The 15,070-nt window shown below is 38.3% G+C and overlaps 1 protein-coding gene across 1 annotated transcript in view; it reads right to left on the bottom strand.

Annotated features, from left to right (window-relative positions):
- Positions 1–178: 178 nt before the first annotated feature.
- bltp3a (bridge-like lipid transfer protein family member 3A) overlaps positions 179–15,070 on the bottom strand; it is an 81,548-nt gene continuing 66,656 nt past the window's right edge. The window contains exons 18-21 of the mRNA XM_078420952.1: positions 10,568–10,824; positions 9,591–9,699; positions 7,030–7,184; positions 179–5,552 (exon numbers count right to left, since the gene is read on the bottom strand). Of these exons, the coding sequence (XP_078277078.1) occupies positions 5,436–5,552; positions 7,030–7,184; positions 9,591–9,699; positions 10,568–10,824 (638 nt within the window). The 3' untranslated portion in view covers positions 179–5,435. The remainder of the gene's footprint in view (positions 5,553–7,029; positions 7,185–9,590; positions 9,700–10,567; positions 10,825–15,070) is intronic.

Below are 15,070 nucleotides of genomic sequence, written 5' to 3'. Positions count from 1 at the left end.
TCATCCATTCCTTCTCTCCCGAGATGCTGCCTGACCTGCTGAGTTACTCCAGCATTTTGTGAATAAATACCTTCGATTTGTACCAGCATCTGCAGTTATTTTCTTATAATGAATGTATCATCAGCTTTAAGCAACTATAAATAAAATACAACAGCTGGCTAATTTGACTGCATTGTTAGAATGTTTATCAAAGCACCAAGCAACACAGCAGACTTCATACCAATTAAGTTTGAATTTGTTTTATCAGCAACATACCAGAGGCACTTCAGATGACAAATTTATTTTGAAAATATTTAACATAACTGGTTCACAGAACCAGTTGTCAACAGGTACAGGAGTGGTGCTGAGCAAAACTGGAACTGAAAATAACACACACCAGAATTTCAACACTAATGCTTTAAACACACATTGTAAACTACTGAACTTGCAGTTTATGTTATTATGCACATGCATTAACTATACAGTACTAAAATAAACTGCAGAGTATTTTTACTTAAATATAACCAGTTTAGTAGTTTTTGTTATATGACTGTTCCTGTGGTCGTGACACCAAACGTCGACAATAATTTAACAATTGCATCAATATAAACTGAAATGAATTACTTTTAGTCACTTTCTTATTTCTGCAGTTGGATTAAAAATTAAATTCAGTTTTCAATAATTAGAAGCTGGCTTGACCATGACTGAATGGTCGTTAGAATACAATTTCAACAACTGAACATCCTTTCCATAACTGTTTAAAAAAGGTATAAAGCCAAGATCAATGGGAAAGCTGTAAGAATGAAGATACAAGCGAGGACTGTACTTGCAAAAAAAAGATGTTAAACTTTAAAGCTGCCAAGCTCTGTTCAAAAGTAGAAACTATTTGGGTAATTCAGGTTTTGAGCGAGACAGAATTTCCTTTTTTCTGGTTAAAGTTGGTATTTTTCATTTGTTTTTTCATTGCGGCTTATTTCTTATAAACTATAGATTTAATATAAAACACCCAATTTATAAGATACTTGTTCAAAATTAAGTTTGATTGGAAAATTGAAAGTGGTCCCCATTATACAATTTAAAATCTGTGAAGATTATATCAGATGATGTTAAACTTTAACACCAATATATCCAGAGGGATAGTCTGCGTGGTTTGTGAGCACCCGAGAATATTCTGAAAGTGTTAACCTAAATCCTGCAGTTCAAGTTCACTGCACTCAAGTATGAAAAAGCATTACAATATATGCACTTCAAAAATAATTAACCAGAGCACGAGTGATATGTTGTGCAGGAGAGGAAATTACAATAGATTTACTGAAAAGATTGTGCTTTTGTAAACAGAGCATAATTCAACATTTTATTACAAAAGACAATGGTAGATTTTAGTATATGTATGTCCCTTCCAAAAGTGTTTATGTAAAACAGTGACATGTTCAGACCCGGTGATGAAACTTGTAGAAATTAACAGGCATTCACCAATCCTGTCATGTACCTTTTAAGAATTTAAAACAGTGCATTGTATTAGAACATTAATGCATGGGAGTGGATTTTGATTCAGCATCGTCAACTTGTATGTTTATCGATAAAGCTTAGCTGTACATTGGAAACAAATAAGAGAAAAAGTCAGTCACGCTGTCAATAAATAGTCTAATGATCAAAGATGGAGAATTGGGCAAAGCATTCTGGAAGACAATACAAATTAGATTTAAGACTCATGGATGTTTAGATTCTACTTAATACTGTTACAGACAGTGTTGAGGCTGAATGAATCTGGAGACATTCTGTTATACCAGGTGCAAATAACAAGTAATAATTATTGAAGTAAAATATGAACAGTGATGTTTCAATGAGGATTGCATCGGTCTTGACCAAAGAATCTTGCTTTACACCAAGCTTTGAGTTCTTGAAATATTATTCTCAAGTATAAGGTGTAAAATTAGGCACTTTACCCATAGATAATCAGTTTAACATATGCATTTTAACCTTTACTTCCAAACATAGTAACTTGTCATTTTTTTCTTTAAATATTATGTTGACAAAATAGAAAGCAACAAATTAAGTTGGGAGTCAGCATTTCAGAGCATTAAGTTGCTCGTTTATAGTTATTAAAGCAATATTGAAGTGGATAAAGCAGGCAGCTGGTTAACCTATTTAACAAAATTAGTCAGATAAGAGATTTCTGTAATTCATCTCTTAAACATTAAAGTGACAACAGTTGTATTCCACTTCAAGATTCGGATGTTTAAATACATACATGACGAAAGTCAGCAAGATTATCCTATTGTCTTATCCTTCAAGGTTTAAAAAAAAGACATTAAATTCATATGTACACCACTCCCTTGACTACCAGGTAAGCCATTTGGCACTATGTAAACAATTCAATACTATGAAAAGTTATTCAGTCATCAAATACAAAACCATTTCAATTTCACGAGTACAAACCTGAATTCCACTACTTTGTTAGTGTAACCAATACTGCAATAAGTCATTGAGACACACAATACTGCAACCAAAATTCCTGAAGTTTGCTGTTCCTCATCACTCAGTGCTGACCCTGATTATTTAACTCAACAGTATCTACATTTTCAGTGTTTTTATTCGATTGACTCCAGTGAAAACTTCCACAAAGATGAGAACGAGCAAAACTAAGTAAATAAGGGCTTCCAACATCCTCCTTACAGATTCACTCTGCTGCCTCTGGTTGACAATTGCTATTTGCATTTTCATTCACCACCCACAAGGTGCATAAGCGAATGTGGCTTTTCAGTTGAATATTCAGATAAGAAAAGGCAATTAAGATCAGTAATTTAGGTGAAAAAAAATTGGTTGAATTCACATCAATGAAGCTTGAATTCTTACATTTACAAAACATTTTCATTTTATACACTTCAGGGGCAACTCAGCTTTGAATATTTATGATAAAAAAGCAATCAGTTTCAGTTTCAGAATTGCTGATCGTTGGACTTCTCACATCTCAGCTATTAAACAATCTAATCTCATACAATCTAAATATCCCATCAGTGGACAGTATACTGAGACTGAAAAACATCAGGTGTTAGCTTCCATTAGCTGGCAGTGACGTGGAAAATGTCAAGCAGTATATATTTAAGCAACATTTATTTTTTAATGATCCAAAGTATTCTTCTATTCTGTGTCTACAAAGCACAATGGAGTCAAGCCTGTGGGAAGATCCATCTGAACTTTACTGAGGGCTACCTTCAGAAACCAAAATCAGGGGTGCTATTTTCACACCAGTAACATATGGGAATTTGTGTTTGTATTTCTATGCAGAAACATCTCATGCATTCACTTCATTCTTGTAGAATCTGCCCAGATACTCCACTCCCTTCAGTACCTACCAAGTGGGCATTCATGCAAGTAAGATAGCAATTGAGAATGGACATCTCTCTGCAAAGTTCACAGTGAGCCTGATCCCAACAACGTTCATATAAACTATATTTCAGCACAGAGTTTATTGATAAAGAGCAAGAACATTTTGCACTGACAAGTATGAAGCTGATCAAAACCCCTTCCTTTTAACTTCTATTTTATATTTGGGTGGACGTCAAGTTCCCCCATGCATTCAGTTTTAAAATTTAAATACTGCTTTACCACCAAATATTAACTTGTAATTATTTAGAAAATACATCGTCAGATCAGTGTAGCTGGCTAATTTTTGACCTTATAGATCTTTGAACAATGGCCAAAATGATCACAGTCGCTTTCCTGGTGCTTCAGCTGAAAATGGAACACCATTTTCAATACTTATGTTTGATGAAATGCACCATCATTTAGTGTATATTATCGTATTATGACCAACTTCCAAATAACTGAATATTCAAGCGCACGGATTGGTAGCGGCTACAGAAGCAAGTCAAATCCACTGGAAATACGAAAACAACATACACCCAAGAATCTCTAACAAGTCAACAGCTAATTAAAGTGGTGCAAGTTGGGGCATAAATGGGCAATATCTAGCATGCCAGAAATCAAGCTTTAAGTCGCTGTTCAAACTTAGTCATGTGTATAAAAAAAGGGAACATTTCTATTGGCAACACCCAATACATTTTAACCTATTTTGAAAGGAGTACAGCACCTGGAGGTGTTTCACAAGTCCAGTTTACTTTGCACTCACTACAGGGAGTGAGTTAAACAATACTTTTATGGTTCAGCTGTCTGCTGAATTGTGAGCCTGATATTCTGATTTATTACACAGTATACTGATGCAATTGTGTTACGTCTGCACTCAAGGAGTTGGATTCTGCATGGTTTATCCTATATTTTAACTACTATTGTGCTTTCCAACCAATTCTAAATCCTCATCTACAGTAACAGAACATGTTGCTTCCCAACTCTGAAATCTCAGTTCTTGAAATAAAAATACACATTTTCATCTGAACAAACTCCTTCACAAGGGAAAGAGAAAGAGCACAATTAGAGCTATTGTCTGCCATGGAACTCTGTAACCTGCGTTGAATACCGCTGTGCAGAGGTTCATATAGCAAATCTATGTTCCTTTCCATCCTTAGTGAGGTTTCTCATCATGATCATATACTAAATGTTAGATATGAAAACCTGGCCAAAAGCAGTAAAGACTTGCTATCAAAAACAGATTGCTGGGGAAGTCACCTACAGCTTTGGAAGGAAGCACTTCACAGAGAACTCTCAGTAACCAAGGTGTTTGCCAGGATTAGAGCTCGCAACAGGGAAGACTGCGGGATACTTATAGCAATTTTTAATTTGTGCCATGGGTGTTTGTAATTGTTGGTGTCTTCTTTCAATTTATGTATGTTGGCCAATTACTATTCTGCTGAAACAACAGATCCAAGTGCACAGCAAACCACTTCAAAATCTCCAATAGCCAGACTCACTAAATAGCTTGCCAAGACTATATGCATTTCGTAAGGAAATTTTACACTCGTACCTTTACCTGCAAAACGTGAGGCACAACACATATATTCTGGCGCACAGTATCATCATGAAACATTAAATTTGCTTGCAGTTGATGCTAATCCACTAAATTAGCAACACGTTGTTGTGAAACAATCTTGCCACTTGTTCATTGTAAACATAGTACACATTTAACACCCTTGACATTCTGAACCCAAATTCACAAATGTAATTCTCCTATGACAATGCTTTCACAATACAAACTCAAGTTTTTTTAATCCCAACTTAAGCATTTGCATTTATAATTGTTTTCTTAAAATAAAATCACTCTAAATCTTGCCACTTGCAAAATAGCCAAGGTATTATCTTCTTGACGTGAATGAAAACAAAGCAGCATTGTTTGAAAGGTTCTTCTGTGCATATTCAAAGACCACATGATGTTGGTGGTGCACCTAATGAAAGGCTTATAATGCTGATCTCATTCCAGAACCAATCACTGAGTAAAATTTGCTTTAACTGGATGTTGTACTGGTTGTCAGTATTAACAACAATATTTTGTGCTGTGATAATCAAAGATTAAATTCAGGATTGAGCTTCTTTATTTCTTGCAGCAATTTCTCTCTATCATGGTTTGCTTTCTTCAAGGCCTCCTTTGTGGAGCCAAGTTCCTGCCGAAGGAGCTCATTCTGCATAAAAATAGAAGGATTGTTATTTGTATCATCTACAGAGCAACAAAAATAATGTAATATGCCATGCAAGAGTTGCTATATTGAAGGACCAATGCCAGATCAGTGGATCTGATTAGATTTCACAGCAATTAAAAACTCCATTACATTTTTGGAACGTTGATTTATGCAGTGTTGCTCAACCAATTAATCACTGCAACAAGTTTTTATGATTTCAAAACAATTTCTTCCTAGATGGACATTTTCATAGTTTGAATTAGTCTTTATTTGACCAATGTTAATAACTGAAAATTGGAGAATTCAATATGCATTACATTAGGTTGTAAGATACCCCAGTGGAATATGAGGTGCTATTCCTTCAGTTTGTGCTCACTTTGACAATGAAGGAGTCCACAGACAGAAAGGTCAGGATGGGAAGAGCAAGGGAAAGAGAAGTTAAAATGGTTGCAACTATTGTTATGCCTTGTGTGCATCTCATGTTAGGCTTGAAGGAAAATACTGGTACAATATCAGATAACGGTCCATCCTTTCTCATTTGACAGCCATTAAATATATAATTTAATATTTAAATATGGACACTTTATTGAAACAAAATTAATAGAATTTTTATGATCCAAATCCACTGCCAGGAATAGTAATGCAAGCAGAATTAGTAAATATTTTCAAGGAAACTGCATTAGTACTTGAATGGGGAAAAGGTCAATCAGAAAGTAGTAGAATAATAATAATTTGATACTTTACTAAAAGCGTAATGATCAGATATTGAATGCTTTGTCACAGGAGTTGGTTTGGGCACAATTTCTCTAAGAGATGGGAACATTTACAACTCAATGGGTTGAGCTATGATAAAGAGTGCTTTTACGTGAGTGCATGTAAAAATAACCTTTTTGCAGAATAAGCCAGGTGATATCAGGAACTATAAGACCATAAAACATAGGAGCAAAATTAGGCCATCCACATTTCACTAGGATGCACTATGTAGGAACTCAGCAGCAAATAATGTATCTTTTAAAACAAAAAATAGGGATGAAATAGGATGGAGTCACAAATAAAGTCTCTTATGCGGAGAGGAAAACTGGGAGTTATAAAAGCCAAGAAGTTCAACTAAAAAAAATCCATTAAGGAATAGATTAACCAAGAGTGGTCAGCAGTTCGAGATCACTACTTGATACGATTGTTGACACAACCCTATACGGTACTCTCAAAGAGTAATGAGATAGGTTCGGAGGGAAAAAGTAGTCATATAAAATATTGATAGGGTTAAATGAAATGTCATCTGGTAAGAGCTTCTGTTGAGCAAGAGCATCTAGTTTGACAAGTTGGGATGATGTCCATCTCCATACTTAAAATTTAATAACCATGGGATCTTTGCCAAAATGAAAATCAATGTCAAGTTCTTGACTAACCTGAACAAGTAAAGTTCAAGATTGCAGATTAGATTAATAGATAGATAATATAATCTAATTTTAACACATACCATGTCCTTTGCAAAACTTAGATCTGACAGACTTTGATCCTCTGACTGTGGTTGCATTCCTGCACTTTTCATCATTCCAAGTTTGCCCTGATGTGATCCACTCATGACCAAATGAGTGTCCTCCACAACAGCTTCATTTTGGCTTGTCTGTAAGGCTGAACAAAAAGCCAAATCAGTAAGGTCACTGACCGGCAGTTTAAGCTCAACAAAAACTGATTTCATTGCACTTATTTATGTCTAGAAATTGTAGTTCTTAATAGGCTACCCAAAAAGATATAGCAATCATTGCAGCAATAACCTCCCCACTTTAAGCATCGGCGTCAGTTCAAGGATATCTCTGGAATCCAGCAGCTGAACACAAGCCTCAACACATTTCATCAAGCTGCTTGAGCAATACAATTAAGTCACTAATCCAGGAACTAAAAAGTCTACTTTGTTACTAATATTTAAAGCATTTTACAGAACTCAAGTTAAAGTTTGGCATGTACACCAAATTAAAAATGGAACAATCTATTAAAAAAGTGAATCATAATCTAGATTGTCATTTAAAAACTCCTGTTTCTCTTGTGCAGCAAAGCCTAATTTTTTCATTGTATTTCTTGATGGGTCCACTTTGTGAATCCAAGAAATGTTCATCATTATGGAGTCAGAGAGATACAGCACAGAAGCGGGCCCTTACCTCCGATGAGCTTGTGCAGACATTGGCTGCTGAATCCCACATCCCAATCAACTCCCCCCAGATTCTACCATTCACCTAAAATACATAACCTACTGATCTGCACGTCACTGGGATGTGTGAGGAAGCTCGAGCACATGGAGGAAACCTACATGGTCACAGAGAGAACGTGTAAGCGCCAGATCTCTGGTTTTAAAGCAGCAACTCTACAGGTTGCACCAATCTCCAAATTGCAGTATGGAAGGTTACAAAACAAAAAAGTAAATAGAGCAGGGCCAACTCATTGACAGTAATTTAGGATTTTCAATATGGTGCAGTTGCATTGATATTGAAAGTATGATGCTCACAATGCAATGACTGGATATAAATGGTTTCACTATCAGTGCAACTGCAACATCTTGGGTGACATGCCCACTTCCTTAATAACCATGTAACACAGTAAACAGAAGGCCCTGGAGTGTGTTGTAGAATAGAGAGACCAAGGGGTGCAAGTACAGAGTTCCTTGAAAGTGTTGAGACAGGTAGACAGGATGGTGTTTGGCACACTTGCCTTCATTGGTCAGGGGACTGACAAGAAGAGTTGGGACATCTTGTTGAAGCTGTATATGTTGGTCATGGCATATTTGGAGCCTAGAGCTCTGGTTGCCCTGCTGTAGGAAGGAGGTCACTAAACTGGAAAGGGTGCAATAGAGATTTACGATGGGCTTAACTGGGCTGCAGGGCATGAGATGTAAGGAGGTAGTGAACAGGCTAGGACATTTTATCCTGGAGCATAGATGAGGAGTGATCTAACAAGGTGTATAAGATCATGAGAGGCAGAATGAATAGCCAGTCTTTACCCAGGGCAGGGGAGTTTAATAATAGAGAGCATACGTCCAAGGTGAGAAGAGAAAAATATTCAAGGGACCCGAGGAGCAACCTTATCCAGAGGGCGGTGTGTACATGGAACGAGCTGCCAGAGGAAGTGGTAGAGGTGGGTACAATTACAAGATTTAAAGGAACTTGGACAGATATGTAGATTTTAAAAGTTTGTAGATGTATGGGACTGGCGCAGGCAAGTGGAACCAGCTCAGTAAGGCAACTTAATGGGCATGGACCAGTTAAGCCAAAGGGCCTGTTTCCATGCTGTATAGCTCTACGACTGTGTCTTTGGTTGATGAAAGAGGAGCAAGAGGATATAAAAAGCTAATTATAAAAAACAAATGCAAAACTGCAAGGCAAGGAATAAATAATAGTACAGGATATTCATAATATATGGAAATTATTAACTCATCTCCAATGGAGGGAGGAAGCTTGAGCATAATTGATGCAGCCTCCAAAATAAATATGTGACTGAGTTTTTAAGCTGCTTCATGTGCAATCATAGACCAGTTATTTCATACAATACAATTTGCTAGCAGCCTAATTTTTGTTCTCTTGGAACTGAAATTCTGACGTATCTCCTCTCCTTAAATAAAGACTTGAATATTAATAAGACACTAAGTGCTTGAGTAACTCAGCATCGCTGCAGAATATGGAGAGGTGACATTTCGTTTCGGGATAATCCAAAATGTCGCCATGTTCTCCAGAGATGCGGCGACCTGACCCACTGAGATACTCTAGCACTTTTGTTTTTTAAACCAGCATCTGCAGCCCCTTGTGTCTACAATTTACTGAATATTAACAAGGCTCGTTTATGTCGGGCTTGAAGGATTTGGGTCATTAAGATATGCAAGTGGAAATGTGAAATTTTACATACATATTATGTGTTATCTATAATTTACGTGTCCCCCACCTGGAAGTCTATGTAAAATGTCAAAGCACTTTTACTGGGTGCCCACGGTGGAACTGATAATGGGGATGAAGACAGATTCCACTGTTAGTCGAGATTTTTCACAATACTCACCCGTTATGCAAAATGTTCCATCATCAATCCGCTGTACCATCAGATGATCAACATGAAGACTTATAGGTAGAGGCCCTGGAGATGTAGGATACAGTCTTGGGCCATCATCCTGTGTCAATAACAACGTAATTATTTAATGGATTTATTCAAAGCTTACATTAAGGCTTATATATTTGTGGCTCCAAGTACTACAATGGAAATATCGCCCCATACGTCCGAACAAACCTATCATTCTGTAGACTTATATCATGTCGTCTTGCATGTGAGATGATTTACAACATAACTAAGGTTCTGCAGAAGCTGAAGATGCCTTTATTTTTCAATTCTCTCTTTGCTCTATGAATGGAGACTAAAACTAAAAAAGTCATTTTCTTGTGGTCTGTCAATCTGCATCATGAAGTACATTGCCACCCTATTTGGAAAGCCAAATCTATTACAATATTATTTTCATCTACAGTATTACTGTTTCAATATTGAAATTCATCGCCAATTCTAGATCCATTCTGCAAGTTTGATGTCAGAGTATATTTTAGTCCTCCCTATCCTGAAATATAACCCATTTCATGCCAATGATAAATACCTCCAAGTCTGGTCAAAACATTAAGACAGTGAAAAATGGCAAAGGGAGGTCTAAACACAGATACTGGAAGGCCACCACTTGGTCAATTTACATACTTATAAACCTTCCACCAAATGTTTGAATTTTATCACATGTCCACGATGATGCATTCTATTGAAGGAGTTACGAAAATCCAGGGATATCATGCCTGCATTACCCTTGTAGATACATTTTGATACTTGTCCAAAAACGTGACATTTTTTGGCAAAAATATTCTGTTAACATCTTTTTAGATATTCTATGTATCTTTAAGCGTTCCATTTCTTTCCCTTCAATTGCATCATGAACACTATCATTCTCTGGAGACTGCATCTCCAGTCCTAAAATAAGTGTCACAGTTGTAATAAATCTTTAATACCTGAAGAGTAATTTTACAGTCAAAAAGTTCAATCTTCATTGGAATTATTTCTGGAATTATCTCATCCTCCAGGAAAGGGCCCAGGTTTATGAGTGAAGACATTGGCAGCTCCGCACTGTAATCATTGATGTGCAAATGCAAAAATCCATTCTTAACAGCAAGTGGAGAGTGAATGGCTGAGCTTGGCCCAGATTCAAATCTCAAGCCGACAGCAGGTTGAGTTCTGTCTGACTCCATTAGACTAACCTTTCGAAAGCCTATTTGCAACAAAATAAAAATCATCAGCACAACAGTAAAATCATATATTAGAAAAGATATCAAATGCAGTATTTTCAGAAGTTAACACTATTTACTATAAATAATACATTTTTTTCCATTGTAATTGGAACTGAAGATGATTGTGAACAGAAAATGAAGCACTGACCACAAATCTATCACTCAGCCTAATATGTACTTGACCAAGCTTCCACAACCCTGAAGTAGTTTTCCCTGGCCGGCCACCGAACTAAAAACATCTCCCAGCTTTAGGCTTTCCAGTCTCCGAGCAATTACGCAGTCAACCCCTCTAAGAATCTTATGGTGTAGTTGGTGCTGGACGAGGCTACTACCCAGAATCACAAACCCAGTCTCCACACTATGTCTTTCAATGTTAACATCCAGATCTCTCAAAGGCAATTTTTAACTCCTGCATTATTTAATATTTGGCATTATTCTCCTTCTTGTCAAAATGAATCTAATTCCCAGTTCTGTAACTCCATCTGCCATATTTTTTAATTGGCTCTATTTATTAGAGGACAATGAATACCCCTCACTACTTAATTTCCCATCCACTTTTGTAATGTTAGCAAAAAATTTTAGATGAAAAGGCTCTCAAGTCATAAACATGCATTGCAAACAACTGAGAACTTCATAGTAATTCCCAAGCACAGGAATCTAAAATGACCCTTGCTCTATCCCTTAGTTTTCTCTGGTAGCAAATCCTGTTCGCACTTGTAAATTACACTCAGTCTGCAATACTAATTTCCTAATATGACACCTTCATGTCTTTTGGAAATAGTCACATACGGAAATTACTTGGTCCCATTCTTTCATTGTGCATGTTTCATTCTCAAAAAACTTCAGTAAATTTGCCAAACATGATTTCCCTTTCACTGTTTTCTCATGCTTCTTAAATGCTCTGTTATTACTCTTTCAAAAATAGGCTGCAGCATTTTCCAGCTAAGTCAACTTACTTCCTGGATTCTTTCTCTCTCTTTTCTTAAGTAAAGCTTTATATTTGCAGTTTTTCCAATCTGTGGGACTGCAAGATGATTTGGGGAGATTATCATCAAAGCAATCACTGAAAGTAAGCACGCAGGTGCAGCAGGCAGTGAAGAAAGCTAATAGCATGTTGGCTTTCATTGCGGGAGGATTTGAGTTTAGGAGCAAGGTCTTACTGCAGTTGTACAGGGCCCTAATGAGACCACACCTGGAGTATTGTGTGCAATTTTGGTCTCCTAATTTGAGGAAGGACATTCTTGCTATTGAGGGAGTGCAGTGTAGGTTCACCAGGTTAATTCCCAGGATGGCAGGACTGACATATGATGAAAGAATGAGTCGACTGGGCTTGTATTCACTGGAATTTAGAAGGATGAGAGGGGATCTTATAGAAACATATAAAATTCTTAAAGAATTGGACAGGCTAGATGCAGGAAAAATGTTCCCAATGTTGGGGGAGTCCAGAACCAGGGGTCACAGTTTAAGAATAAGGGGTAGACCATTTCGGACTGAGATGAGGAAAACCCTTTTCACCCAGAGAGTTGTGAATCTGTGGAATTCTCTGCCTCAGAAGGCAGTGTGGGCCAATTCACTGCATGTGTTCAAGAGGGAATTAGATTTAGCTCTGGGCTAAAGGAATCGAGGGATATGGGGGGAAAAGCAGGAACAGGGTACTGATTTTAGATGATCAGCCATGATCATATTGAATGACAGAGCTGGCTCAAAGGGCCAAATGGCCTCCTCCTGCACCCATTTTTCTATGTTGCTATGCTTCCACAGTCCCTGCACCATCTCTTGTACAACTGTTGGATATTGACATATCCCCGCTGGACTAAAGGATTATTCAGTCTTCAATCTTTTTGGATTTTCTCATACAAGTACATTTTAATTGAGTATCATTGTTTCAAGTTCCTTACTTTATTTTACCCCTTGATTATCTACTATTTTCGTATTATTTTAGGAACTTCTACTGTAAACACAATATTTGTTTAGTTGTATTTTGTAATCTGATTTTATATTTTCTGCAAGTTTAATAATAATAATAATAATAATAATATTCATTTATTGTCATTGCAACGAGTACAACGAAATTAAAAAATAGCCAATCCTGACGGTGCGTACAAACATATATGCAATAAATGCAAAAACAAATAAATACATAAATACAATTAAATACAATTATATTAAGTACAAGATTTTTTAACGGTGTTGCCTAGTGCAAAGGTAGTGTTCAGTTCTCGTATGGCCCTGGGGTAAAAACTGTTCTTAAGTCTGTTTGTTCGGGATTTGATCGACCTGAAACGTCGACCAGGGGGCAGATGAACAAACAGACGGTGGCCGGGGTGGGATGGATCTTTTATTATTTTGCCTGCTCTACTGAGGCAGCGTAGTCTGAACAGGTGCTCCAGGGAGGGCAGTGAGCAGCCGATGATCTTCTGGGCCGTCGTGATGACCCTCTGAAGGGCCTTCCTGTCCTTTTCTGAGCAGCTGGCATACCATGTGGTTATACAGTATGCCAGCACACTCTCGATGGAGCAGCGATAGAAGGACAACATGAGCTTCTCCTGCAGGTTGGTTTTCCTGAGGATCCTCAGGAAGTGGAGTCTCTGCTGTGCCTTCTTTACTGTGGTGATGGTGTTGGTAGACCAGGTAAGATCCTCTGCGATGTGCGTACCCAGGAACCTGAAAGCTGGTACCCTTTCCACACAGACCCCATTGATGTAGAGTGGGTCGTAATCTCCACTGGTTTTTCTAAAGTCAATTATAAGTTCCTTTGTTTTGGAGGAGTTCAGGACCAAATTGTTCACTGAACACCATGCTGCCAGCCTTTGGATTTCATCCCTATAGGCTGTCTCATCTCCTTCTGAGATGAGTCCAACCACAGTCGTGTCATCCGCAAACTTGATGATGGTGTTGGTGGGATGGGTGGGGGCGCAGTCGTGAGTGTAGAGGGAGTAAAGGATGGGGCTCAACACACAGCCCTGTGGTGAGCCGGTGCTCAGTGTAATGGTGGAGGAGAGGTGAGGGCCTATTTTGACGGTCTGGGGGCGGTTGGTCAGGAAGTCCTTGATCCATTGGCAGATGGTTTGGGAAAATCCAAGGTCGGAAAGTTTGGTGACCAGTCTGCTCGGGATGACCGTGTTAAAGGCAGAGCTGAAGTCGAGGAAGAGCATCCTCACATAGCTCCCCTGGTGTTCAAGGTGGGTCAGTGCAGTGTGAAGAGCAGTGTCGATGGCATCCCCTGTAGACCTATTTGCTCTGTAGGCAAACTGGTGTGGGTCGAAGGTGGGTGGGAGGCTGGCTTTGATGTGCTGCAGGACCAGTCTCTCGAAGCACTTTGTGATGACCGGTGTGAGTGCTACCGGACGGTAGTCGTTAAGACCGCTGATGACAGACTTTTTCGGCAGTGGGATGATTGTGGCGGACTTCAGGCAGGGAGGGATGGTGGATTTTAAAAGGGACAGGTTGAAGATTTTTGTGAAGACCTCAGATAATTGGTCTGCACATTCCCTCAGCACTCTGCCCGTCACACCATCGGGGCCCGTCACACATCTTATATTTGCTTCTGTGGTGCTGATTTGTTTTTGAGGTCAACCTTTGCTGGTTTCCAAAATACTCACAATCCTCAGGTCCACTTTCAATCTTATGACCACTTCCCCAAAGAAATTTACACATGACCATTAACAAAATAATCTATATCCTTGTTTGGACAACCATGTAAGCACAAGATACTGCAGATGCTGGAACTTTGAGCAAAAATCTGGTACTGGAGGAGTTAGTCAGCTGGCCAGCCAGCATCTGTGGAAGGAAATGGACAGAGGATGTTTTGGGTAGGACCCTTGTTCAGACTGGTGGATGGAGGGCAGAAGACTAGTAAAAAGAGATGAGAAAAAGTGGGGCAAAATCTGGCAAGTGATAGGGTAATTCCGTTGAGGATGGGTGATTGACAGATGGATGGAGACAGTCACAAACACTGGAGGTGAAATGGAAGTAGAATGGTCCAAATGTGGAATAAGATAAGGAAGAAAAATGAGTGAAATGTAAAAATAGAGGGAGGGACAGTGAGTGGAATGAAGGGGAGAGGGGTATGTAGGTAATAAGGAAAAAGTTAAATGGGGGATTTGGAGTAGAGAAGGGTGGGAGATGAACGGATGGAAGGCAAAGAAACTATGTGACAGGTGAGACGAGAAAGGAGGCTGGGACCCGTGTTTAGCTGAAATTGGAGAAATTAATGTTCATGCCATT

The sequence above is a fragment of the Rhinoraja longicauda genome, chromosome 24 (genome assembly GCF_053455715.1).
Source record: "Rhinoraja longicauda isolate Sanriku21f chromosome 24, sRhiLon1.1, whole genome shotgun sequence".
Classification (NCBI taxonomy): domain Eukaryota; kingdom Metazoa; phylum Chordata; class Chondrichthyes; order Rajiformes; family Arhynchobatidae; genus Rhinoraja; species Rhinoraja longicauda.
The sequence above is the reverse complement of the archived record's forward strand: the minus strand, read 5'-3'. Positions and strand labels throughout refer to the sequence as shown.